General features: G+C 36.3%; 1 protein-coding gene across 8 annotated transcripts in view; it reads left to right on the top strand.

The window, feature by feature from the left end:
• The window catches only part of PAN3 (poly(A) specific ribonuclease subunit PAN3), an 84,401-nt gene that overhangs the window by 50,862 nt on the left and 7,801 nt on the right, over nucleotides 1–25,738 (top strand). For 7 of the 8 annotated variants that reach the window (XM_064504978.1, XM_064504977.1, XM_064504972.1 and 4 more), the window contains 10 exons: nucleotides 3,706–3,953; nucleotides 4,544–4,648; nucleotides 5,314–5,371; nucleotides 6,541–6,702; nucleotides 6,971–7,087; nucleotides 7,210–7,311; nucleotides 15,389–15,554; nucleotides 15,983–16,070; nucleotides 22,103–22,242; nucleotides 23,116–23,245. In XM_064504978.1, coding sequence (XP_064361048.1) covers nucleotides 3,706–3,953; nucleotides 4,544–4,648; nucleotides 5,314–5,371; nucleotides 6,541–6,702; nucleotides 6,971–7,087; nucleotides 7,210–7,311; nucleotides 15,389–15,554; nucleotides 15,983–16,070; nucleotides 22,103–22,242; nucleotides 23,116–23,245 — 1,316 coding nt within the window. The remainder of the gene's footprint in view (nucleotides 1–3,705; nucleotides 3,954–4,543; nucleotides 4,649–5,313; nucleotides 5,372–6,540; nucleotides 6,703–6,970; nucleotides 7,088–7,209; nucleotides 7,312–15,388; nucleotides 15,555–15,982; nucleotides 16,071–22,102; nucleotides 22,243–23,115; nucleotides 23,246–25,738) is intronic. The other variant, XM_064504971.1, reaches the window with a different exon arrangement.

Raw genomic sequence — 25,738 nt, 5'->3', positions numbered from 1 at the left:
AAGTGGCATGTTTTAAAAAAAGATGGGGTGGGGAGGGATAAAATATTACTGTAATTAGAGTAGGCAAACCTGATTTTTCCTATGCCCTCATGTGGATAAGCATCTAGGTAAACTGACCTCATTGAAAACAGCTTGTCTAATTCTGTGAGGAGTGGCTCCACACTCACCATGTTGTTACCAGCCCCATATTCAGTATCATCTTTTTCCTTCAGTATCAGTCACTAGAAATATATGTTCACCACCTAATACAGCAGGCTTAAAAGTTTTTAACCACTTCATCTCGTTTGCTTTCCTGCAGTAATTTCTAGTTGCTGCCTATCTCAGGTGTTTTACTCATGTTCTGCCATCTCATTTTATTTCATTGTGGTTAAGTATTAATATTAGTAAGGCTCTAAGTGATTAAAGTCCCAATGAAGTTGGTGAGAACTCTTCAAGTTTGTGAATCCAAATTTATCTGCCTCCATAAGCACCTAGCATGGCATCAGTTTTGCTGTATTAGATGAGTTTTTTCTGGTTTTTGTATCTGGCCTTGGACTTTCAGGGCTAATAATTGTTTATTCAGTCTGTTCAACATTTAGTGCAGGTCTCTCAAAGGATCTATCACCTCAAATATTTGCTGCCTCAGCCTATTGGAATCCACCATAGCTCTAGCAGCAAATTTCTTGCAATCAATCGTGTGTTGCTCTAGTAGTGTAAAAATAAACTCTAGTCAAAGTTCTTTCACATCTTGTGCTTATGTATATTGGCAAATGAGAAGCCACTCTGTCCTACAGATGATCTTCATCAAACACTCAAGGTCTTTCCCAACTCAAACTTAGCTGAGGCTGGAATGGCATTTGAAGTGGTTTGCACAACTCTACAATTATCTTCCTTTTCTTTCTCTCTTGCATTACTAACCAAAAAAAGACATTAAGGGTTTGTATGTACAGCTATTTCTTTTTCCTTTGGCAGGAATAAATTAAAACAAAGTCTTACATTGGAAATTGCTTGGAATTGTATCTATAAGTTGCTAGTAACAGTGGTTTTTTTCTGAGAAATTCTCAGTTGAATTTTTAAATAGTTTTAGCAAGGCTGTGAGTTGCTAGTTTTGGTTTAAGTGTAAGTCATACAGTATACTATAACTTTGTTCTACATACAGTTTTTATTTTAAAGTAAAGCAGGTTTCCATTATTCTGTTCATTAATTTATATGATGGCTGCTATTCCCCCCCCCCCCCCCCCCCCCGGCTCCCAGTCTCTACAGCTGAACTTTCTATTGAGACAAGTTTCTTGAAACCTCCTAGGTATAGATTACATGCTTGTAAGCATTCTAGTTAATAGTATTTTTTATTGGAATAGAGTAAAATAGACATGTTAAAAACTTTCCCTCAATCAAGAGAATCACTTGAATATCATAGACACAAATTGTAGGAGAACTACTTCAGTTTTATGATTATTTTAATTAGCCTTCCTTCAAATTTTAGTCATTTAAACCCTTTCTAAAGTTATAGCTATCTGTACCATATGTATTGAAATATTTAAGGACCGCTCAGTCACTTTATGCAACATTTACCTGAATGGCAAGTTTTCCTTTCTTTTGTAGCATAAACGTATCACAGCAATTCTTGTATAACACTCTGTGGTCTTACAGTTAATTTGTAAACAGATTTTTAGGAGACATCTGTTTTTCCATTCAAGAAAAACTTTAAAAATTAAACAGTCATTCAGAAATGCTTGTTGTAATTCACATTTTAATAAGTAAATTATGTAATGTACTAATTAGCAAGCAGTTGTTCTGCGGTATTGCTTATATATGCTTGTATATGTATACATTAATATAAAGAAAATATAAAGAATATTTTGACTAACAAATGGGTATATTATATATTTTATAAAAAGAATAAATAACTGAAGAAGCTCAACTAAAGAGAAAGGCAAAAGATGGCTTTATGTTTTATATTAAAAATAGTTTGTTTTGTGAAAAATACTCACTTCTCATGAACAAATAGTTGTGCTGAATTCTTATGCGTGCTTTTTGAGTGCCAAAAATAAATTGTTGGAACCAAAATAAGGTTACAAATATTCTATTAATAATCATTAGAATATTGTAGCTTCAGAATAATACTTTCCCCACTTGAAATCTGGTAAAATTTTTATTCTACAATAAGTAGTATGAAACATTAACTTCTAGAAATAAGAACTTAGTGTTGTCAGAAACTAACAAAAGCTTGATTTCTATCTATTGTTGTGTGTCATTTATTTTTTTTCCCACATACTTACTAAACTAATAGTAGAATTGTTATTTGCTTCTTTAAAAAAAAAAAAAAATAAGTGTAGGTGATGTGTGACTACTGTAGGGAGGAAATGTGAGTGTGAAAAGACTTTTATCCGTTACTGAGATGTGAATGTATTGTCCCTTTGTTTATCAACCTATAAAGACAAAGCAGAGCTAATAAATGAAAGTAAGCTAATAAATGAAAGTAATTTAAGCAGATATCTGAGTAATAATAACCGAATATTTAATTAGAGAATTCTCAACTGTCCATACAGCATTAAGAACAAAAGCTGTGTATCTTATCTCCTCTTAAAGAAGGAATTTGGTTCAACTAATATATTTCTGATTGCTAAAACAGAAGTACATCCCAATCTGAAATGAGCAAATCCTAATTTCAAAGATGCTGTCCTTTGTATTAATCTGATCACCTAAATGTTTAATATCTGCTACAAGTAATTCTAGGGTTTTTCTGAAGAGTAATGTCTTTTCTATAACAACCTGGAAGGCTTGTTCGTAGACTGACACTTAAATATTTATAAATAGCATATCTGTCTACAATATCTCTTGAATTAAATAACTAACCTATTTTTCTGATAACTAGGAAGCTTGTATGCAGTACAGGTTGCCATTGTTTTTCCCACTGCACTATGTTTAAATGCTAAGCTTCAAAAGTTTCCATTTAGTTGCCTGTCTTCTGTCGCACTTGGTAAAAATCAGTCAATCAAATCATTTTAAGTAAATTTGAAAATCTGATCACGAATACCTAACTGATTACGTATTCTGAAAAGTTGCCTATTGTTACCTAACAAATTGATTTTTTTTTGAAGGATGAATTTTGTTCATCACTAGAAGAAAATGGATAATTTCTCCCTTATAATTATTAAAATAGCATTTTACATATTGCTTATTTGTAGGCTGTAATCATTGGCAATCTAACAACATGTAGTCATAACTAGTGTTTACGGTATAGTAAAAGGTAGAACCTGCATAATAGATTGAGTGAGTTATAGCTTGGCAAACTTCACTCGTTGTGAAGCAACTGTTCATGTAACTGTTATGTAAACATTCACATATCATGTAGTCATTAGTCTTTTATCTCTGTGCAGTTTAATAAACTCTCTTTTTCTAGACACAGCACTGATTTGGTTTGTCTCCCTGTTTCTACTACTGCATATTTTGTTCCAATTCTTCCACGTTTGTAGGTCATAAGTTCCCAAGCCCCCTTCCTCTCCGAACTAACAGACGGTGGGAAAATGTGTCTGTTCCAGTCTTGCTCTTACTACTTCACTCCTTAACCCTTCCTAAAGAAGGAGCAATCATTAAGCCTCTCACTTGTGCAGAATGTTATTTAGTTCTGAACTGAGTGTAGTGAAGGCTATTTTTTCAAGCTGCAGATTAGTTTTGTTTGATGACAGAGATTTGACCAAGGATATCTTCTTGTGTTTCTCTAAGGAATGTCACTGTCAGCAGGATCATCTCCTCTTCATTCCCCCAAAATAACTCCTCATACATCTCCTGCTCCTCGAAGAAGAAGTCATACTCCTAACCCAGCAAACTATATGGTGCCTACTAGTGCCTCCGCTTCTGTTGCTAATACTGTCTCTCAGCCTCCATCTACTGGCCAGGTGATCCAGAAGGAAACAGTGGGTGGAACAACATACTTCTATACTGATACAACTCCAGCACCTCTCACAGGAATGGTATGTTTGGTCTTGATACAAAAGTATGTGGAGTTTTGAAATGCTGATTTGGTTAATATTTAAAAAATTGTGCTTAAGAATTTTCTCTGAGACCTTTATTCTGTATGAATATTTGGTGTTGTATGTCGTAACCATCCTTTAAGATCACTGGTATGTAAAGACTAGAGAAGACATGAGCGTGTGTTTGTGTATTCTTTATTTCCTCTGTGAAGAGTTTTGTTTTTCACACAGCGGTAGAGAGAAAACATTTTATGTATGTCTCTGTGTGTATATATACAGAGGAAGCATCAAACGCTATTTCAGATTATTTTCATTTCTGATATGTTAAATCTTAAGTTTATAGTAGAGAAGGGAAAAGGCAGTTACAAAAATGTTAAAATATATAAATACACACAGACATACATGCACCCTTGAAATTGTTAGTAGTAAATATCTCATAAGGAATTTTTAATGCATCTGGCAGTATATTCATAACGTGCTGTGCCTGAAGACTTCATAGTTCAGTAGTTCAAACTGAAAGGATAATAGATCTCTGCATTTCCCCAATCCTTAAGGGTTTTAAACTGATTTTAAAAATGCTTTGTTGTCAGGTATTCCCAAATTACCACATTTACCATCCAGCTGCACCTCATGTTGCTTACATGCAGCCTAAAGCAAATGCACCTTCCTTCTTCATGGCAGATGAACTCAGACAGGTAAGATTATAGAGAATTTAAAAGGAAACTGTGTATCTTGGAGAGAATTAGAGAATCACCAATAGTAGAAGAGAAATAAACACAAATCTGTGCAGTCAGTTTTTTCTATGGAAAATTTTAAAAATCTAGTCCTGTGGCAGACAGAGTACTAAGAGGATGAGGGCAGGTTATAGCATACGTGACTGCAGTCTGAACTGCATGCCATAGTCTCCTATGCAAGTAAATATTCTTGATGTACATAGTACCTTAGTGTGTCTGAGTTAATTTACATAGCATTTCTTTAAAGCTGTAATCCTATTCTTTTTTTAAAATCTTTCACCAAAATGAAAGTGTATGCGGATGCTAGTTGCTGAGTGCTTCTTGAAGGTCTGGCTATGACCATTCTTTCAGTGTCATAGTATTAGGTGCTTCTGCGAATGCTAGCTTTGGTTAACATGTCTTTTGCAGCTGCTTTTTTTCTGGGGAAAGAGTTTATGCATTCTAGCATTAATTTTTTTTCATGCTAGTGTTTTTGGTTCCCCTGCCGCTTCCCCCCTCCAAGGACTCTTGCATCAACTAGCTGTTCCAGTACAAGTAGGCTGTCTTTTAAAGACAGTATGCTGTTAGCTTATCAAAGATGATAACTGAATTACAAAGTTCTAAACCTGACATAACTTGCTCTTCAGGAACTGATCAACAGACACTTAATAACTATGGCCCAGATTGATCAAGCTGATATTCCTGGTAAGTAAGAGTTTCTTACAGACTAAGCCGTGATCATATGTACAGTTGCAGAAAAATATTCAATAATATTTATAGCATCTTGGAAAAAAAAAATCCTGTTTTTAATTTTTCATGAGGTCTTAATCATCAGTCTGGACTGAGAATAACCTGGTGCAATGTTTTTAATATGTTGGTTTTCAAAGCATTTCATAAATAGGAAATTTGTTTCTTCTATTAACTTTTTGTATGTTTTTTTTATTTATTATGAAACTTTTTAATGATCCAGAACACTTAATTATTGAAAAAAGGAATTAGGGGAACATAGCCTTGTGAAAACATTGTGTTATTTTGCACATATTAGGTGTCCCTTTAAAGGATGCATTTATTTTCCAGTGCCACATACAAAGTTAACACACTAGGTTGTTTTGAGTGGGTCCGCTCTTAGGATATTAGAAAAGTCATTGTACTAGTTCTTGTCTGGCAAGAGAAATATATACAATTCATTGTGATTAGGTTTTTGGAGAATTTACAGTTGACTGTGATCATCTTTGTTAAAACAGATTACTTGTTTTGGGTGCAGCGTCCTTACTTTTCAACTGTGTTTTAATACAGCAATGATAGTCTAAAATGCGTTTTAGTTTACTAATCTAGATGAGGAACAAGTGTGTCTCTTCTAGGGGTAATCTCTTAATCCAATTTGTAAACCTTTCAGCCCCTCTCTCTTTCACTCTCTTTCCCTCTCTATCTCTATCTCTGTGCTTTAAACACAGTTAAGGCACAAACCAATGCTCTTATTTGTTCTTTCTGTGATGAAAACAGCGTTCTTAAAAAGATGTTCTGAAAGCCTGTATGGAAACTGGTGCTTATTTGTGAATCTCTGCAGGAAAAAAACCCAAAAATGTCATTCAGGAAGAATAAATTTTTAAGGCAAATTAGAATGGTGGACAGAATTCTGCCCCCCCCCCTTTTTTTTGAGGGAGATTTAACTACTGTTCTTCAGAAGACAATTATTGAAACCTATATGTTGATATTAAAGCAAAAATACTGGATTTTAACTTTGCATACATCTAAAAGACGATGCAAAGAATTGACGTATTAATGACTTAGTAGATTTAATCTTCTCTGCTACCACAGTAACTTTCTCAAAGTTAATTGATATCTAATACATTTCTGTATAAAAACTGATTTAGCAGTTCCTGCGGAAGTGGACAGCTACCACAGTCTCTTTCCTTTAGAACCACTGCCACCGCCCAATCGGATACAGAAAACAAGCAACTTTGGGTACATTACATCATGCTATAAAGCTGTAAATAGTAAAGATGACCTGCCATATTGCCTTCGGAGGATACATGGTGAGAAAAATTGAGTTGCCATTTTTTTTAAATGGAAATGCCACTTGTATTTAAGCTTAAATATATATTTTAATATTCTGTGTAAAAATCTTGAAATAGCTTTGCCAAACTTATTTTCTGGGGGCTGAGAGAGGAAGAGATTCCTAAATTAGCACTTTATTCTTATTTAAATATGGGCTTTTTAGTTGTTTTAGAATAAATATTAAAGAAAAAATCCCTCCCTCTCCCCAGCTTGCATCTTAAACTGCAGATTATGTTGTTTTGTCAGGTTTTCGTCTTGTTAACACAAAGTGCATGGTTTTGGTTGACATGTGGAAAAAAATTCAGCACTCAAATATAGTAACCCTGCGTGAAGTATTTACCACTAAAGCATTTGGAGAACACTGTAAGTGTGGGGAGTTTTGTATTTGGGGGGGGGGAGGGGGGGAAGGGGAGATGTTCCCACTGTGTTGAGGCACTTCTTGTGAATGTTTGAGTTAGTAATTGTCACATGTTTCTATTTCTAAGCTCTTGTGTTTGCATATGATTTTCATGCTGGAGGAGAGACTATGATGAGCAGACACTTCAATGACCCTAGTGCTGATGCTTATTTCACAAAACGAAAATGGGGTAAGGAAAATACATTATCTTTTCACTTCTATAAGTTATTTCCAAAACTTAAACAGTATATACACAGCTGGTCAGAAATCGTTGATCACAAATTTATTTTTTTTAATTTTTTTTTTTAACCTAATCAGTTATGTCATATCATAAGTTGACTGATATCAGAGAACAACTTCTTCATTTCCTATTTGTAAAATTTCTGGATATAATTTTTTGAAATAAGCAAAAAGGTTTACTAAAGCTAAAAGTTAAGATAAAAGTCTAATGATGAACAGGTTACTTTTCACATTTGCCTTATGACTAATTTGCAAAATTAAAGTCAGTTTGTAAGGGAATTGCAATTCATTGTTGGCAGGGTAATCTTCAAGTTTGAACACAGGACTCGGAGTTGAAATCTCTGTGGTCATAATTGCAGGTTTGTCACGGGGTGACACCTTACACTTATCGGAGATGCTTTCAAAAATCACATGTGACGTATGTTTTGTCACTATGATGCTTGCTGTTTAGGTGTTGTCCATTTATAAAGTTTTTTTCCCTGTGTCCATAAAGTATTATGAGGACTAACTAGACAGTGTTTTATATAATATTTTAAGAAAGTTAAGTACCAGTTGAAGAAAACAAGAAGTAAAAAAAAATCTTTGTATTACATATATTCTTTTCAGACACAATCTTCACATCATAAGGTTTTTTTTTTGAGATTCATACTCTGACTTCAAAGGAATTGCTAGGGCTACGTCTGCATTCATAAATAAAATCAGTCGCAGCATGTTCTGTGGCTATGCATGCAAGTAGCCCAGCACAGCTCATATCCATACATCTAAACTCTCTTCCTCTCCAAAACAATGTTATCAGCTGCAATATTGACTGTCGGAACCAGTTCTTGACCCATATAGTTCCACAGACCTTGCTCAGATGTCTGAAAGCCAATAGGCCAAAACTATTAGCACAGGCCAGTACTGCACTAAGTAGTACACTAATAGCTGAATGGAATCAGAGAATGATTTAGGTCTTGCGTTGAGGTACTGTCCTACCTATCTGAAGTTAGATCCAGTAAGTAGGGATGAGCAGGGGACACTGATGAAGCCTGTGAGCCGGCCTTGTTTGTTTTTTTAGCACAGATGTTGCCTAAACGTCTTTAGGTTATCAGTGTATAAAGAAATCCAGAAGCTAAGATTTCTTCTTTCCTCTGCTTTTTGGAACTAGAGGCTTTAGTTGTGAATTTAATCCATTTTAAATGTCGACATGGAAAACCGTTTAGCTCTCTGGTGGATAAGAGCATAATGGATTGTTAGTGTGTGAATATGTTCAAAGGCTTGCAGGTTCCTTGTATATTGAATAGTTTCCTCTGGGTTTGCACTGAGCTGACCAGTATTAATAAGGTTGGAACATGAGTTCCTCCGTTGTTTTTGAAGGTGATGTGTTGGACAGAGGAAACACTAGCTTGTTTTGGCATATCCCATGGCAAGTCAAAGAATGTAATGACAAATTCAGTCAACTTGACATGAAACTTATTTGGTAGGATAAACATGGAACTCCTAGGTTAATCACTGTTACTTGCAGGACTATACTTCTGAGCGTCTCCCACCTGTGGTTTTCAATTTTCATGTAAATCAGTCCTTATTATATTTTATTACACCTCTCCAGAGTATTGTATACAGAAGATTAGTGTCTGTTCTAGATAAATTAATAGAAGCTGTAACAAAATTTGTGGCGACACATATTCATTTGTTATACTGGAGAAAAATAAGTTTGGCTTCTATAAAGAGAAATAATATATTAAGCTATTGAAGTTTTTTGAAGGAAGATCCAGCAGATGCAGTCTTGGATTTTCAATAAAGTCCATCATCAGAGACTCTAAAAGAAACCAACAGCCGTGGGATAAAAGAGTAAACCCTCAGTTAGGTTAATGACTGTTAGAAGATAAGAAATGGAGAGTAAGAGTAAATAAAGAGTTGATTATCAGTGAGGGGAGGTCAGTGGTGGAGTACCACAGAGATATGTGCTGGAAGTTGTACTTCTTAACCCATTCACTTATCTGCATTGAAGATAAATAATGATCTGTCAAAGTTTGCTGGTAATACCAAGTTACTTGAATTGGTTAAAAACAAAGGCCAATGATGAATTGCAGAACGATCTTACAAGACTGGTCTTTTGACAATAAAATAGCAGGAGAAATTCAGTGCCATAAATGTAAAGCACTGCAATTGAGGGAAAACATAATCCTAACTCTAAGTATAAAATGATGTTCTCTGACCTGACTATTACCACTCAATAACAGATATATGGCTATAGTTAAGCAGATCAAGGAAACTATTGGCTTGTTGCCAAATAGCAGTAAATAGGAAATTGATTTTTAGGGATTATTAAGAAAAGAGTAAGCAATAAAATGGAAGAAATATGAACCTATAATGCACCTGTATCCTGAATACCATCTGCAGTTCTGGTCCCCCTTCCCACTCTCAAAGGGTACAGAAGAACAGCAAAGAAGTTGAGAGGAGGTGACAGGGGTGATCAAAGATATCTAACAGCTTCTCTATGAAGAACAGCAAAGTGGAGTAGTATTTCTCATGCTCTTAAAGATGACAGAGGGTATATGGTGGGGTAAAAAATGACTGGAATATGATAGGTGTCAGAAAAATCATCACAGAAGAAGAGAAGATGAATAAACAAGAACTGTTTGCTGTCAGGTAGCAGATGTTCTAGCCAGGTAGCAGGTTCAAAACTAGTGAAAGATAATTAAACTATGAAACTTTGTCACAAGTTGTTAGGGATTCGTAAGGTTTACTTGGGTTCAAGGAGGAAGTGAACACATTCATGGAAGAGAAATGCTTTGAGGACTGTTAATTGCAAAGACACTATCTAGCTTAGGAACTCTCTGAGCTGCAAATCACTGGCAGCTGGAAGAAAACTTTATTTGTTATGTGCTTTTACTTTTAGGTACTTATTGCAGGCTGCTGTTCTGACTTTTGTACCTATGCCATTGACACAGGCTAGTGGACTATCTCGACCTTTTATTTGACCTAATAAGATTTTTTCTGTAGATAGGCATAGCCTTTGAAACTGAAAATAGGACATCTATTTTTCTTCAGCTGAAACAAAGTATTTAATTAAATGAAGTGTTGTGACAGAACTGAAAGTGATATTTAGGAAGAAAACTCCTGCCTGTGGCACTTCTATAACCTTCTCTTTCAGTCTTCTTATTAGATAAATTAGAAGAGAGTCACCTGAAATTCACCAGTTTTGCCAAATCTTTCTGCAAATTGTTGCTCTGGCCTTCCTTTTTTTGTTAACTGCTGCTTTCTAGTCTGGGCCTCAGTAGAAGGAGCAATTTGAAAGAGGAAAATAAGATTGCATACCTATAACTTGATTTCTCGGAATTGCCTGCCTTCACAGATCCTTTCTCCATCCCCTCACAGAGTTTCTTGGCCGTCTGCCTGCCTAGAGGAGACTCCCAAGAGAAGCAGGGGAATGGATGGAAGTTGGGTACTCTGCAGCATGAGGCCCAGATTAGTGCAATTGCTTTTAAAGGTTTTAGGAGGCACAACACTGTGAACCTGATCAGTGAACTCAGAGAATTTGATATCAGGTATGCAACCTTATTTATGTTGAACACTCCAGTTGGCAACGCTAGACTCTGACAGTTAAAAGAGGAGGATTGTGGTTTACATAGCTGTCTTGCATGTCACTTTCTGGTGTCAATGTGGTCAGTCTTGGGTTTGTTTTGTTTTGTTTTTTTGCCGTGTTATTTACAGACCCTGTTGCAGAACTTCATTGGAGGGGATTGGTGTGGAAAAAAAAAATTAGCAGCTTGTGTTGATTTTTATACTGAACAGCTGTAAACTAATATCCTTTTCACTTCCTAATTCTATAGAATTTATTCCTTGTGGTGTTCTTTATGCAAAGAATTATCCTCTTCAGACAGTACAGTGTGTGACAATCTGATGTTCTTTTGTCATATTTTACTGAATGTTCACAAGTTTTAAAAACAGGAGTGTGTTGGGTTTTTTGTCAGTTAATTATTACTCAGAATACATTTATTCCAATAATTCCTGCTTCTTTGATTCTCATTCCTCATTTGTCAATAAACTTTTATTTCAAGGGACTCTAAATTTAACGTTAAATCTTTTGCTGTGGAGCTTTTAGCTTTTTCCAACTTTCTGATATTTTTCAATTTCAGATTATTATAGTCTGCGTTAGTGCATGCATCTCTGCAGAACTGAGGTTCTCTAACTTAGCAAGTTATCTGCAAAAGACTTGAAACTTTTTCTTAACACATAGCATTCAAAACAGTTCGATAACTATACTAAATAATAAACACCACTTTAATTGTACATATTTTAAAACAGTATCAGCTAGAAAATCCTGGCAAGTTAATAACAGCTATCTACTATTCCAGTAAAGTTTTTCTCTGTCCTGATGAGTTTTCTTGGTTGGAAGAGATAACCATGTCTTTGATATGTCTTTTGGTCTGTTTATTAAAAGTATTCTGAGTAATCAAACAAACCTAAGTGTATATGCTCTTCATAGTAGTTTTCAGCACCACAGATTCTGCTTTACAGTAAATAATACTTTATAAGGAAGATAGGCAAGTTTTACTGGACCTTGTTTTCTTTTGGACACATCAGCAGTTGTGTTTATTGCACAAAAATGGGCTTTGTTGCTGATTTTGCAGTTTTTTCGTTCCCAGTTACTGAATGTTTTTTCAGAAAATAACTCATTTCAAAATTAAGCTGTGTTTTTACACTGTCTTGGGGGAAGAAAAGGAATACATGAATGTTGAAGTCAATGTGATGTTGTTCTTCTGTATCTACAAATATTCTAAAAACAAATACAGTAAAATATATTAATTTCTTATTGAGTTCATGAATCTAATTCTGAAATCCAGAAGTGCTTTAGCATAAACACTGTTTTGCTCATTTTGAGCTTTTTGAGAAAAACATGTAACTAATGATTTTCCTAAAATACCTTTGCCAAAACCTACAACTTTTTCTAGCTAAATTCCAAGTTTTCAATATCTTCAGATTTTTTTGTGAAAAGTAGTGCTGCGTTAGCAGTACAGAAACCTTCTAGTATATTGAAAACTGAGAAAAGTAAAACTGAATGAAGCCCGGGTTTCCCTAAAGAGGTGTGGAGGAAAGAAGGCTACTGCATTTATCTTGCTTTCAGTACTGTAGTTGAGCACTGAACAAATTCATGGCTTTGAATGTAAAAAGACTTACAGACTTGATAAGTTCACTTAAGTGATCCGCTAAATCTTTCATTTGGCCTATGAATTTTTTTTTTCCTCTAGAAATCTCTGACAAGAATTGACTGTCTGTTACGTGCTTCCAAGATGATGTTCCTCACTGAGCCCTTAAAACAGGTCCTGCTGCCAGTGGTCCCAGTTGCTCCTTCCCATCCCTGAACTGTGCCTAGCCTTTGCTTGTATTGAGAATTTGAACTTCATCTGATGATTTTTTTTTTCTTAAGGGGGTGGGGGCGAGGGGGAGAGAAGGACACATTGCTCAGCTGAGAACATCGTGGCAGAAAACATCAAAAAATGGTGACAATGAGCTTATTTTAACTTGGCAAGGGAAATAACGGCTTGCCTATGTAAGAACTGCCATTCTGAAAGCACTTTTAATCTTCTCTATTGCTAGTAACGATGTGCTACATCTCAGAGAGATGCAAATAGTGAGAGATGAGTCTGCCCTGCAGTGCAGGTGGGAGGAGAATAGCCTGAAATTTTGCATGTCGTGGCTGTGGAGTCAGCCTGTGGTAGGAAGCCTCTTTCAAATCAAACACTATACCTTTAAAATACCACTTCTTGGAGTAAAGCAATTCTAATCATTTCTATAACCTTTTCTTATGTTGTGAAAATTTCCCATGTTCAGCACCACTTCAAAAGTTTTCACTTGGGTTTTATCTGAGCAGTGAGCATCTGGGTCCATCTCCTTGGGTGGTCCCTGCTCAAGTGCAAGGAGCCCAGTGGCAGAGCTCGCCTTGAGTGTCCGTTTGTGCGCTGAGGTCCTGCCTCTCTGGCAGGCCTCGTAGCCCTGCGCAGGACAGATTTCAGTCTTTCTTGTTTTAAACAGATATGTAAGAGGACATTGCAAAATAAATTCTTCCAATGTTTTAGACTGTGCCTTCAGTGCATAGGAGGGAAAGAGGGGTGCAGCTGGCCAGCCTGAAAGCAGCAGCCTAGATTGAGCTGTAGCCTCAAGCAAGTTTTTCTAGTAGTAATAAAATGTTGCTACTTCGTTGAGATTTTCTGATTGAGGGGGAGGAGCTGTGTTGAATTCTGTGGTCTCTCAATTTTTCTGCATATGTTGAATGTTCTTTGCTTTTATCTAGAAATCAAAGGGCAAGTGCTGTTCTTGTTAAATTGCATGTAGAAAAATAACCCCTAAGTTTTGGCTTTTTTTTTTCCCTGTTGGAAATTATAGCAATATTTCTGTTCTAGACAGAAATTTAATTTGTATAGATATAACTGTCTTAGTGTCTGTATGTGTTCCTACTAAACATATCAGACATACTGTTATTTACCAAATAACATGCATATTCTATAGCAAATAATAGCTATAGAAGGAGCTTTGATGATTAAAGGAGTCTATATCTCCTCAATCATTTTATATAATCAAATTTTTTGTCATCCTAAAGAAGGGAGAATCATGAAAGAAAAAAATTTTGCTAAATGAGGTTACTGGTATGATGGTTTGTGGGGAAATGATTTGCATAATGATTCATCAAGAGGCCAGAAAAAAAAAATGAACATCTCATTATCTTCAGCCTTCAGTAGACATGCCAAGGTTATTGTTGTTTAAAGGAGCCAGCATCTTGACCTTCAGAATCTAAAGCAAAGCACCTTAAACCAGCAAAATGAACTAAAATTTAAAAACAAAACAAAGTCAGAAATGAAAGCCGAGAACATGCCCAGCCCATCATCCCAAAGTCAATAACATTTCTAACCAAAATTGTTTCAGCAGTTTTAGTTTTTAATGTGTATACAGAGATAGATATAAATATATATAAAAATTGTTTTTAACGAGTGCACAAAAATATTAATGTGCTCCTGCAGGGGGAGGAAAAAACAAGAAACAAATGTTTGGAGAGGAATGCAGTCAGTTCACAACTGAATTAGAGGCTTACATGATTGCAGTGAATAAAGATGATATTACTGGTCCCAAAATTAGCATCAGTACTGAGTCTGCCTTATGAAATGTCTAATGTTTGTTTTAAAATTGAGATAGAGTACCTTCTGGGTGTACTCTCTCCTCCCTCCTTCAGCTTTGTGCCGCACAAACAGTAGCAACTTCTTGTTAAAGACATCTTACTAAAAATAATGTGTGTTATCTGTACCTATTTTCATCTCTAACCTAGTGTTACTCAGAAATAGTTCGTAATGTAGAATTTGGGTGTTGCTTTACAAAGAATTAGTTTTACCTTTTGAAAAGAGGACTGTAATTCCATTGGGAAATGATTTGATGCATTGCGTTCATATAGCCCATGAACATGGGCTGGATCACAACAGAACATACATGACATTCTGTTCAATGGTACTTAGCCACAAAATCTTCCATTCTGATTTACCATGCCATTTGAAATTAGCTTGTTACTTTTTCTTCTTTGTTTTATCAGAGGATATAGAATGTTTAATTTGTATGCCTTCGTAGCTTAACGGAGACAAAAGAGGATCTGTTGCAGATACACTGTGGTTATTATGATACATGCTCATTGTTTTACAATACTTGCATTTTTGCTTCTGGGGTGTCTGCATTTTTTGGTGCACTACCACCCGCTTTATCTAATTTTTAACCTGTACCCTTTTTGTAATGAATATTCAACCTAAATTTAAAACTCAGTATAGGTTTTTTGAATATGAGAGTGAAAAAACAATAACAATGTGTAAAGAATTGTCAGTATTTTAAAATTTATTATCATCTTTCCAAAACCACCCATGAAAGCATAATAGGTATGTCTTTCAATGACCATTGATTTAGGATTGAATGAAATTAGTATGTCAGGTAATTGTATAGTTCAAAACATACTAACTTTAATTTTGCGTAGTAGCCTTTAGTTGATGCTTATAACGTTTTGCTTCTAGGTCAGCATGATGGACCTCTGCCACGGCAGCATGCAGGATTGCTTCCAGAGTCTCTGATATGGGCATATATTGTACAGCTCAGCTCTGCGTTACGGACCATTCACACAGCAGGACTGGCTTGCCGAGTTATGGATCCAACAAAGATTCTAGTAACTGGCAAAACAAGGTAATAAAAGCATTATTTCTAGGTCCTTCACTGTGATCTGTGTTCATGATAGCTGTTGTCCATGCACTGTTGTTAAATTCAAAGAACTTTGTTGTTTCCCTAACTGGCATGCTAAAACTTTTAAATCTTTTTCTTTTTTTTTTTTTTAAGTTCTATTAAATGCAGTTTAGAAGGACATGTGTGTTATCTTCAAAGTCCTTTTCAGATCCGCTACTGCCAATTTAGAAATGTTGATTTATTTCTAAACTGAGGGTGCTCTGTTGCATTACATCACATTGTAAAATTAATATGTTCTCCTTCACAGTAGTTTGCTAAGTACTAAGACGACTCTTTTGTAGTAATAAAGCATTTGATTTTGAAAATAGTAGAGAAAGAATTAAGTAACCAACAAAATTACACTTCTTCCTTATTCCTTCTTGTTCCTAAAGGTTACGAGTTAATTGTGTTGGAATCTTTGATGTTTTAACATTTGACAACAGTCAAAATAATCCACTGGCATTAATGGCTCAGTTTCAGGTAAGACAACAGAGCATTGTTAGAGTGGTGACTTGGGGTGGGGAGCACTGAAAACCAATGAGATTCCTTTTGAGAGAGAAATATTTTAATTAAACTGTAGGCCAGTATATTTGTAAATTTTTTTCTGTCCTAGTTTGTTTTTTTTTTCCTCCATGATTTGAGTTTGTTTATAAATGTGAAAGCTCATTTTGCTATCTTCTGCTTTTGAAATTTCAACAAACTTACAGAACAGATTATATTAGTAGGAGTTAACAAACTTGAATGAGAAGTGGTGGGAATCACCAACTTCTTTCCTAAAGGAAGGGGAAAAAAAAATCTGTCCGACTTGGAAATGTCGGACTTGATAGGTATACGACAATACCACAAAACTGGGTTCACATCTGCAATGAATAGAATTTGAGATCAATCAAAAATAATGGTTCAGCAGCAGTTTTCACTCCTTCTTCTTCTTTGTTATTTTAACATAAATAATTGATCAATAAATGCCTGTTCACAGAGGATTAAGAGATATTTTAAATAACTGCATTTGGGCCTTCTTCACTCCTAAAAGCATCTAGTGTATCTTTTTAGTTTTCTGGTTTTTCTCTGCTTTCCTGGTGTTCTCTGAACTGTGGACTCTGTATAACTTCTGAATTAAGAAGAATCCCTTTAGAGTTAACAAAAACTATTCCTCAGTCATCTGGAGTATCACGGTGTATAGGAGCACCTCTTTACCTAACTTCCCCTCAGGGTGAAGTATACTGCTTCAGCAGTGATCACATACCCTGTCAGTAATGGGAGTGAAACATCACAGTAGGGAATTGGATTTAATTTATTTTCATTAATTGAGCTTATTCACTGAGAAAATTGCTCATTCAGAGTCTTCCAGTAATAAATGAAATGTTTGAACTTTGGCCAGGCAGAAACTAGCTTATTCAAGACCTCATCCCAGAACACAAACTTTTTTTCCCAGAATGATACAGTAAGCAATTTTCAGCATACTTTGAGTAATACATCAGAAGATGTTCCCTCCCTCCCCCAGCTAGATATCAGTGCAGAGGGCTTTTTGGTAATCATTTAGTGGAGAACAGCTAAGAGATCATAGGGTTAGATGTGAGGGATTCTGTTCCTAAAAATTTAATGAGATTTTTTTGATCCATCTGTCAAAAGCATTTAACACCCTAACAGCCCAATACGTGCTATTACTGAGTGAATTGGTTGCCTGGTTTTGGTTTGTGTAGGGATTTTGTTTGTGTTTTATACTTACTTAGTATCCAAATTGTTCAAGTGTCACTGCTAAACCAGAAAAGAAGTGTAACCAGAAAAGGTGTATAGTGTAGAAAATGCAAGCTGGAGTTAAAAACATCATATGATTTCTCTTTGCCACCTCCTCTGGAAGGGCTAGGCTTTCACAATCCATTTTGTTCCTTCAGAGATTCTGGACTGTGTTCATTCCTTGAAATTCAGGAGGCATTTATCATTCACCACCTCTGTTTGCCCTAGCCAGATAAAATTACAAAATAACAGCTGCTGCTTGTCCTTTTTCCTCTCGATCCATGACCCAGTTCCTGAATTCCTCTGGGACTCCTGTGACTGTTAAAAATGTAGGTTATCTCTTGGTATACTGCCCAGCTAATATGCATTTCCTTGCTGCTGTCCTCAATGGACGAAGGTATTTTTGTTAGCGTTTGTCACTTTCTGGCTATTTCCCATTGTTAATGTAGATAGGAAAGAGTTTGGCCAGAACAGAGATTAAGAAGGGGCAATGCAGAAGGAATGCAATTGTTCTTTACAGTCTTTTTCAGGAACTGTGTTAAACACATTAATTTATTATGATCATGTAAGAGTTAAATAAAGGCAACAATAAGGGAAGCTTACCAAAAAAAATGTCAGTGAAATATGAATGGCCACTTGCATTAAAAACAAGATGGCTAAACCTGTAAACAAAATCTCAAAAATCCTTAAGTCATGTCAGTCACAGCTTTACCATCTGTATCTAGTAAGTGGTGGTGCAGAAAAGTTTAATAAATAATTTCTGTATTTGGAATGAAATGAAGATGAATATTCTCCATATGAAGAGGGAATAAAAGTTTTATTGATTTAATGAGGGATGTAAGACTACATTTGCTCAAAGTAAATATTTTTAATTCAGTAAGCCAAAATAACTTTTGTATACACAACCCCCAAATTCAAAGAAACTAGCTGAAGATGTATCTGAAGTGTTAATGCATTCTTTAAAAAAACAGAACAAAAACCCGAGGAACTTGGAGGGACTCCCAAGTGCAGTTCCAGTTCTTAGAAAGAATAAGTGAATCCATGGAATTGTAGACTGGGTGACTTGATGTTGATCCAAGCAAAGCAGTGAAACAGTTCATGCTGAGCTCTAACAAGACAGGCGAAACAAAAAATAATGTCAGTTTCAAAGGTTTTATGGAAGTTGGATTTAGTCAAAAATAAGATTTGTTTGACTAGCTTATGTCTGGCTGGTAAGTCCAGGTGTGTAAAATACTCAGATATCTCCAGGGCCTCTGGCTTTGTATCACAGGTCTTTAATATTAGAGGAGTGTGTGTGTGTACATACACACACATACACAGAAGGGAGAGGAGGGTTAATGCAGCTAATTTTGAAATTGTTCACTGACACTTAAAATTCATTTGGTAACAGGGATACATTAATGAAGAGGGCTGTTTCTTAAGGTGTCTCCAACAGATTGGTTTTTAGTCTAATGCCATTCAATATTTCTCTCAGCAAATTTGATAAAATCTTTACTAGCAAAGCTTTCAGGAGATAAAAGGATAGAAATTTTAACAGGCTACAGTTATTGTGAATTGAATTGCTAATTAAATGATCATTAGTTGAATTCAAGATATATCTTTTGAATAAAAAAGCAGCCTTTATTTAAAAGGTGGAAAGTTTTCTTTGAAATTGTGGATTAACTTAGTATGACTAAGTGGTCACTGTCAATGATTACCATAGCAAAAGTCCTCTGGCAAGCCTACAGCAAAAGGAATTATGTGATCCATAAATACATGAAAAGCACAATGTAAGGTATAAGCAGGAAAGTGATTGTACCTGATGTTAATCTATACCTTGTATTAGCAATGCTACTGCAGGAATACTGCGTCTGCTTCTTGTGTCCCCACTCAAAGAAGGAATAGTAGTTCTTACGTGCTTTCTTTAAACTTTATCTAGAAGGAGGAAGAGCTGAACCTATTCAGGTTATCAAAGGAGAGGTTGAGGCTTAATAGTGATGTGTGGATTTCTTCCTTACAAAAAAGATGGTCTACTCCAGCTCCTAGGAAGTTTTCTAGCCTGTCTGCATGGATAGATTTGGATGGAACCCTCCTAAAATAGGAATCTGACTCCATAAATCCTGATAGCCATTGCTCTAGCTTACTGGACACAAAAAGAGTGTCTTCGTATCTTTGTGCAACTCTAACACTTTAAACATTGGACAAAGACAATTACTGTAGTGACACTTCATTTCTGGGTTTTAGTTGTCAGTGAGGAGTGAGGCAGCTCCAAAGAGCAATTCAGCTTGCTTAAAATCTGAACTGCCTTCTAGAATACAGAAATCTGAAATTGATTAGACTCCTTACTGAATCACTTCAACTAAGTTCCTAAAATTAGGTGGGATGAGTCCAAGCCAGTATTGTAATTAAATTGTTAAGTCAAACAGTGAGTGTAACTTGAATTATGTATGTTTGAGGCTGCACTGATGTGTTATATCATCTCTGTTAGCTTTTCTATTGAGTATACCTTGCTGAAAAAAGAGGTTACAAGTCAAATGCTCAAAAATTGGCAAAAGCCTGAATTAGAATTGTCTGGCTGATGTTAATGTAGATCTTTCTCATAGACATTTTTAAAATCTAATGCAATCTATATTATGAAAGCCCCTGTTTAAAGAAAGACTACTTTTCCGTGGAGTATTGCCTCAGGTTGTACACTTTGGGTGTATAAATCAGGGTTATGTGGTGGTAGAGGATGTATATAGGATACTTCTGTATCAATTATTAAAAGTTGGAATGTGTTCAACATAAAGTAGGGGACTGCAGAAACAAAGATCGTCTTATGATTAACATTAATACATGTTTTAAGTCTTCCGGGGGGGGGGGGGGGGGGAGAGGAACCTAAAAATCAACAAAAAAGCCATTGCATCCCATGTTGCAGATGTCTCCTTACAGATGTCTCATCGGCAAGGTTCTTCTATTTGGTTCTACAGCAGTGTCCTCTACTGCTCGAGCTGGCTGTACTTGGTCGCAGAAGCAAATGGGTTTCTACCTAAGTGGGGGTGGTTAACCTGTTTCATTTCTCTTTGCCAGACTACAAAGAAACACTCATACTTGGGCATTCTTATGTGGCAAATGCTGGTGCGTCTCTCCATCTCCTTCCCCTCCACCATTATGTCCTTATTCTTCTCCATTTTCTGCATCCTGTTTTCTGTCTTCATTACTTTCTGTCCTGTACCCTGCCTTTTAACATCTATCATGTTGCTTATTCATGCTTGAATTTTGCTGCTTAATCGTACTTCAGCCATTGGTATGGAAATAGCAGGGATGTTGAGAGACCTGGAAACTCTTTCTTTACTGAGTGTCTGAACATGTGGGAGATGTGGCTGTAGGGAACGCTCTGTTCAGCCACTGAAGCCAAAGGAGGTAGCAAGCGTAGCTGCTCCTGTGGGTGGAACAGCTCTGGGGGCATGCAGTGTATTCATCTTGAGTACAGTCTTCTACATTTTAGCTGCCAAATTCTAAACAAAACTTTTAATGTTAGTGTTGCCAAATTTTTGGCCTTTCTTACAGAAATGGCAAAAGGTGCCTTCCTAGTACCAGTGTTCTTTCTCTCTGCTAAATGTTGTATCCTTTCTCCAGAACATGGAGATGACAGGCATTCTTGATAAATAGTAGCATTCCCCCCACTCTTTTTTTTCTTTCATTTGCAAAAAATACCTCATTTTCTAAGAAAAACGTTAGGAAAATACTAAATTGGCATCTTCAGACTGAACTTAGGAGTCAGCTAAAGCAGACATCTGACATGGAAAACTGCAGATGTTTATAGTTGAGCCAAGTTGTATGCAGCTGGAAGAGTTTTTGTAGAAAGAATCCGGCAGCTTTAACTATGAATGTTAACATCTGCTACTAAATTAGGCTCCCGTTTTCAGAGGTGGGCTTTAAAATTTGGTATAGCTGTAATAATTTCTGGTGGTTGTTTAAGTTTTAAAAAATTAAAATTAAAATGGCCAAATCAGCTTCACTTCTGAGGAAAGTATTTAGTGATGCTAAGAATTTCTGCAAAAAACGCAATGCTGCTACATATTTCAGCCCTGCAGGCCTATTCCTTTCTGCTTATTTCAGGCAGTTCATATCTTGTCACCCTGGCCATTAGAGATGAAAACCTTTGAGGTAAAAAGTCACTATCCAGCTTTTGGAAAACTTAAATTCATAGCCTTTTGAAGTAAATAGTAAGAACTGATTTCACAGTTCTGACAGAAGTAGCATTAAATTTATAGGGATCATACTGTGTTAGGTATTCTGACAATAAACAGCGTGAGTAACTGAGTCATTTTGCTTGAAATTCACTCTGAGTCTTTCCCTTGGCTGCACTAGAAGAAAAAAAAAATCCATCAGATTGTTTTTGGTTTAGCAAATAACTCTGGACAGATTGTTCTGCATGTCATACTGAGAAAACTTGCACTATTTGCCGCCAACTCCTTGATCCCTCAGGGGTGAGCATGCGAATGATTAGGAGAACCTGTTTTCAGAGCTTCTGCTCACTGTGAGAGTTCTCCCTGGGGCTGTCCTTAAGCTAAACAGGTACATTTTAATCATTTAAAACTAAATATAATACCTAGAAATCGTTGTCTGGACAGATTCTCCTCTGTACATATTAATTACTTTAATTGTTGTATCGACCTGTATGTTTTGAATAGCACTTACTTTAGTTGCTCAGATTCTTACAAGGGTTACTGAAGTATTATCTTTTTTTAAATACCATCTAGTACCACAGGTAATATTTACCTAATTCTGAATCTTATCTCTGTTTTCCCTGCTAGCAAGCAGATCTGATCTCCTTGGGGAAAGTTGTGTTGGCTTTGGCTTGCAATTCTTTATCAGGAATTCAGAGAGAGAATTTGCAGAAAGCGATGGAATTGGTGACAATCAACTATTCCTCTGATCTGAAGAATCTGATTTTGTAAGTTTGATACTACGCAGTTGCTGTTGCATTTTATAAAAAGCATCTCTTAAATGATTACATTTTTAAAAATACAGATGAAAATGTCCGAAGAATATTTTCGGATGCAAATAAGATTAGAGGTATAATTACTGTCATTGAATTGTCTGCACAGTGAATGCATTGTTAAACATTGTCATTTAAAGTTAATTTGTATAAAGTGTATTTTTATGGCGTATCTGGCATAATCAAAAAAAAATGCCCTAAGTATTGTTAAAGCTCCTAATATGAATTTATTAATATTCAATTTAAAACAAACAGAAAACCAAGATATGTGCCACAAGCATTTCAAGTTATCTTCAATACTAGACTTTTATTGCCTCTTATCTGATATAGCAATATGCTACTCTTGTATCTGACGACTTTGGAAAGTAGTCAGAAATAGGCACTCTGCTTTTTAGACCAAAGGGTCAGTGCTAGTTTTTGTGTATTATTTTCTGTTGTTTTAAAATGTAGTCAGTGTTTCTCCATTACGAGGGAAAAGTAGAAATGTCTGTCCCCTTCCTCATTTGAAAAACAATTGCTTCACAATCTGAATCTTCATGTCTTCTCTGTTTTTGACTATGCACTTGCTCTTTGGGGTGAACTAAGCAGTGCTGTGAAAGTACACTTCTAGCTTTTTGAATGCTTAATATAAATAACTGACTGGAAGTATACAAATAAGTTAACTCAGAAGTTTTTTTGTTAGTTAATCTTTTCTTTTAAAAAAAAAAGTAGTTGTAATTTGCATATTAAGTAGGCATCAGGGTCAAATAATTATAAAATCATAATTGGATGAACTCCGTAGCATTTACAGCATGTTCAAATAACCTTTTGGGGGGGATATTTTGGCAGGTATTTGCTGACTGACCAAAACAGGCTTCGCAGTGTAAATGATATCATGCCTATGATTGGTGCACGATTCTATACTCAATTGGATGCTGCTCAGATGCGAAATGATGTTATAGAGGAAGACCTTGCAAAGGTAAATCATTTAGTAATTCCTACAGGAAGACCTATAGTCAGCATTGCTAGAGCTGTACCTTAAAGTGGAGGTTTTCTTCAACCTTTCTCCATTCCCGTGTGCTGCCTGACTCCTCCCTGCCCCCCTGTTTGCTTAGCAACCCCAGCAATCTGCCTGCAGAGTTAAGAGCTCTGAGCTCGAGATACTCAAATTCCAAAAACTCCAAGAACCAGTACTTTTAGACTGTGACTGGACCAGGAATACTTATCCTGGGCTTTAACTGAAATGGCATCTCCATGAGCAAACAGCAGTCTTGGAGAAGAGATCTTCTTTACAGAATGGTTAAAAAGCAGTATTCCGAGTAAATAATGCTATGTATCTCATCACACGCTAGCATGTAACTTGTATTGGAGGTTGATACTGCAGCAAACACTGCTTTAAAATTCTTGGACAGATTTGAGTTCTGGTATCCCTTTCCTTATCTCATACTGTTTCTTTTCCAAATGAATGCTAAATAATGGAGGTAAAGGTTGTCATCCTGTTTGCCCTGAAATCTGCCCATCTTGCTGTGTGGGTCTGGTTAATCTACAAAATTCAGTCAAGGTATCAAGTGCCAGCTACAAAGGAAATACGTACTTTGTGCTGTGTTAGTATGTATGTATTCAACAGGAAGTTTTGAGTTTTACCTTGTCTGCTCCTCAGAAGCCATTGATCACGGGATTTTGTAACAAGACTGAGATACATGGCAGGATTTCATATTGCTGAAGGCTTACGCAGGGTAGGGTATTTAGTTTTTAAGGGTTTAATAAACTCCTCTGACTTTTCTTTCCTAAATACCAGCATTGGAAGCTTTTGCAAAGAGCCAATAGACTGATGGTCAGGATTCTGGTGGACCGGCTCTTTTCATTTCTGTGGCATTGGCTTGTTGAGTAACCATTTCTCCCTCTTTAGTGAAAGGATATAAAAATGTCAGAAGCAAGGTGCTGTAGAAGAGCAAGACAGTGCTTCCTTTGGATGCAGATCTCCCTAGATGAGGGGTGCTCACTGTTTGTAGCAGAGTAAAACACTGCCTTCTCTGAAGATGTTCAAGATCATTTCATGTCAAGGTCACCCAATGCACCTGCACAAATTTGAGCAGGTGGGCCCTTTCACATGACCAAAATGGAGGTTGTCCTTTAATCAGCATTAAGTAGTCTGCATTTTCAGTCAGGTGTTGATAGCAACTGCTATCAACAGAGCAGAGCTACTACAAATACAGGTTGTTGCATAGCCCCAGCAGCTGTTTACCTGGCAGTGATAAATAGTAATTGCTAATTAGCTGTCATACTGTAACTTGTTTGTACTACCATATCCTTAGTAACATCAGAGCTGCAGTATCACTTAAGTCTATCATAGCCTGGTGTCTTCTCTTCGTTATTGCCCTAAAGCAAATGCTTAGGGAAGAGCGTTAGAACAGTGCTAGCACATGTGATATTTTTCCCATATATTCTCCCAGCATCCAGTCATTTACAGCTTAGGAACTTCTGAAGCTGGAAGTGGTTTGTATGTAGTTAGTAACTTGGTGTTCTCTTGAAGCCATGAATATTCGTTACTCCCATACCCCCCTTTATTTGATACAGCAATGACCCTATCACTCCTTGTCCCTTTCCTTCCTCACCTTAATATTCCCATCATCTCCATGTTGCATCATTCAAGTATCCAAAGCCTCAGTTTCTCAGGTCCCCTAACCTGCTCTGCAGGAGAGTTTCCAGCCATACTGGTTACCAAGCCTGTAGAGGGACCACCTGGAAGCTGTAGAGCCAGCGTTGTTGCTCAGCTCTCTGTCACCATTGACTGGGCATCTGCAAGGCAGTAGCATTCACAGATGTGTTTTTGGCTTTTGTGTATTTGGCCACATACCAAAAATTATTTGGAAGTTTACATGCTGTTTAGACAGACCTGTGCTAGCTGGATAAGGTAGAAGTCCCTCCTGTCAATCCCTAACTGTAGCTATAGTTGAAGTACAATCTGTTCTGCTGGTGTGGGGGATTTTTTTGTTTGTTTATTTTGTTTTCTTTTTTTTCTTTTAAGACTGGGAGTAAGAATCTTGCAACCCTGTAGGTTGTCTGAGGTCAAACTATTATCACCTTGACCTACTTTATTGCCCAGCTGTGCACAGTAATCTACTTCAGACTGAATTCATTTGAAATCAATATGATCATGCATGGAGTGAGATGCAGCTTAGCATGAATAGCTGGGCCATTGGAGAATATGAAAAATAGCATGACAGAATTTTATTTTTCCTGTGAGCTTTGAGCAGCTTTTACTTAAATTTAAGATTAATTCACCTTGCAATGTAAGCCAGGATAAAAGATAAAAAAATTTTTACCATACCCTAAGTGATGAGGAAAAATGTATGAAATCAATTTTTCAATTGCATATATTATAAGCATCCATGATTTTAGTCTTCTCTCTCTTGCATGAGTTCGTTCTGATTACTTTGCCTCTGTTATTGGTGGAGTCAGAATTTATACT

The sequence above is a fragment of the Dromaius novaehollandiae genome, chromosome 1 (genome assembly GCF_036370855.1).
Source record: "Dromaius novaehollandiae isolate bDroNov1 chromosome 1, bDroNov1.hap1, whole genome shotgun sequence".
NCBI lineage: Eukaryota > Metazoa > Chordata > Aves > Casuariiformes > Dromaiidae > Dromaius > Dromaius novaehollandiae.
The sequence above is the reverse complement of the archived record's forward strand: the minus strand, read 5'-3'. Positions and strand labels throughout refer to the sequence as shown.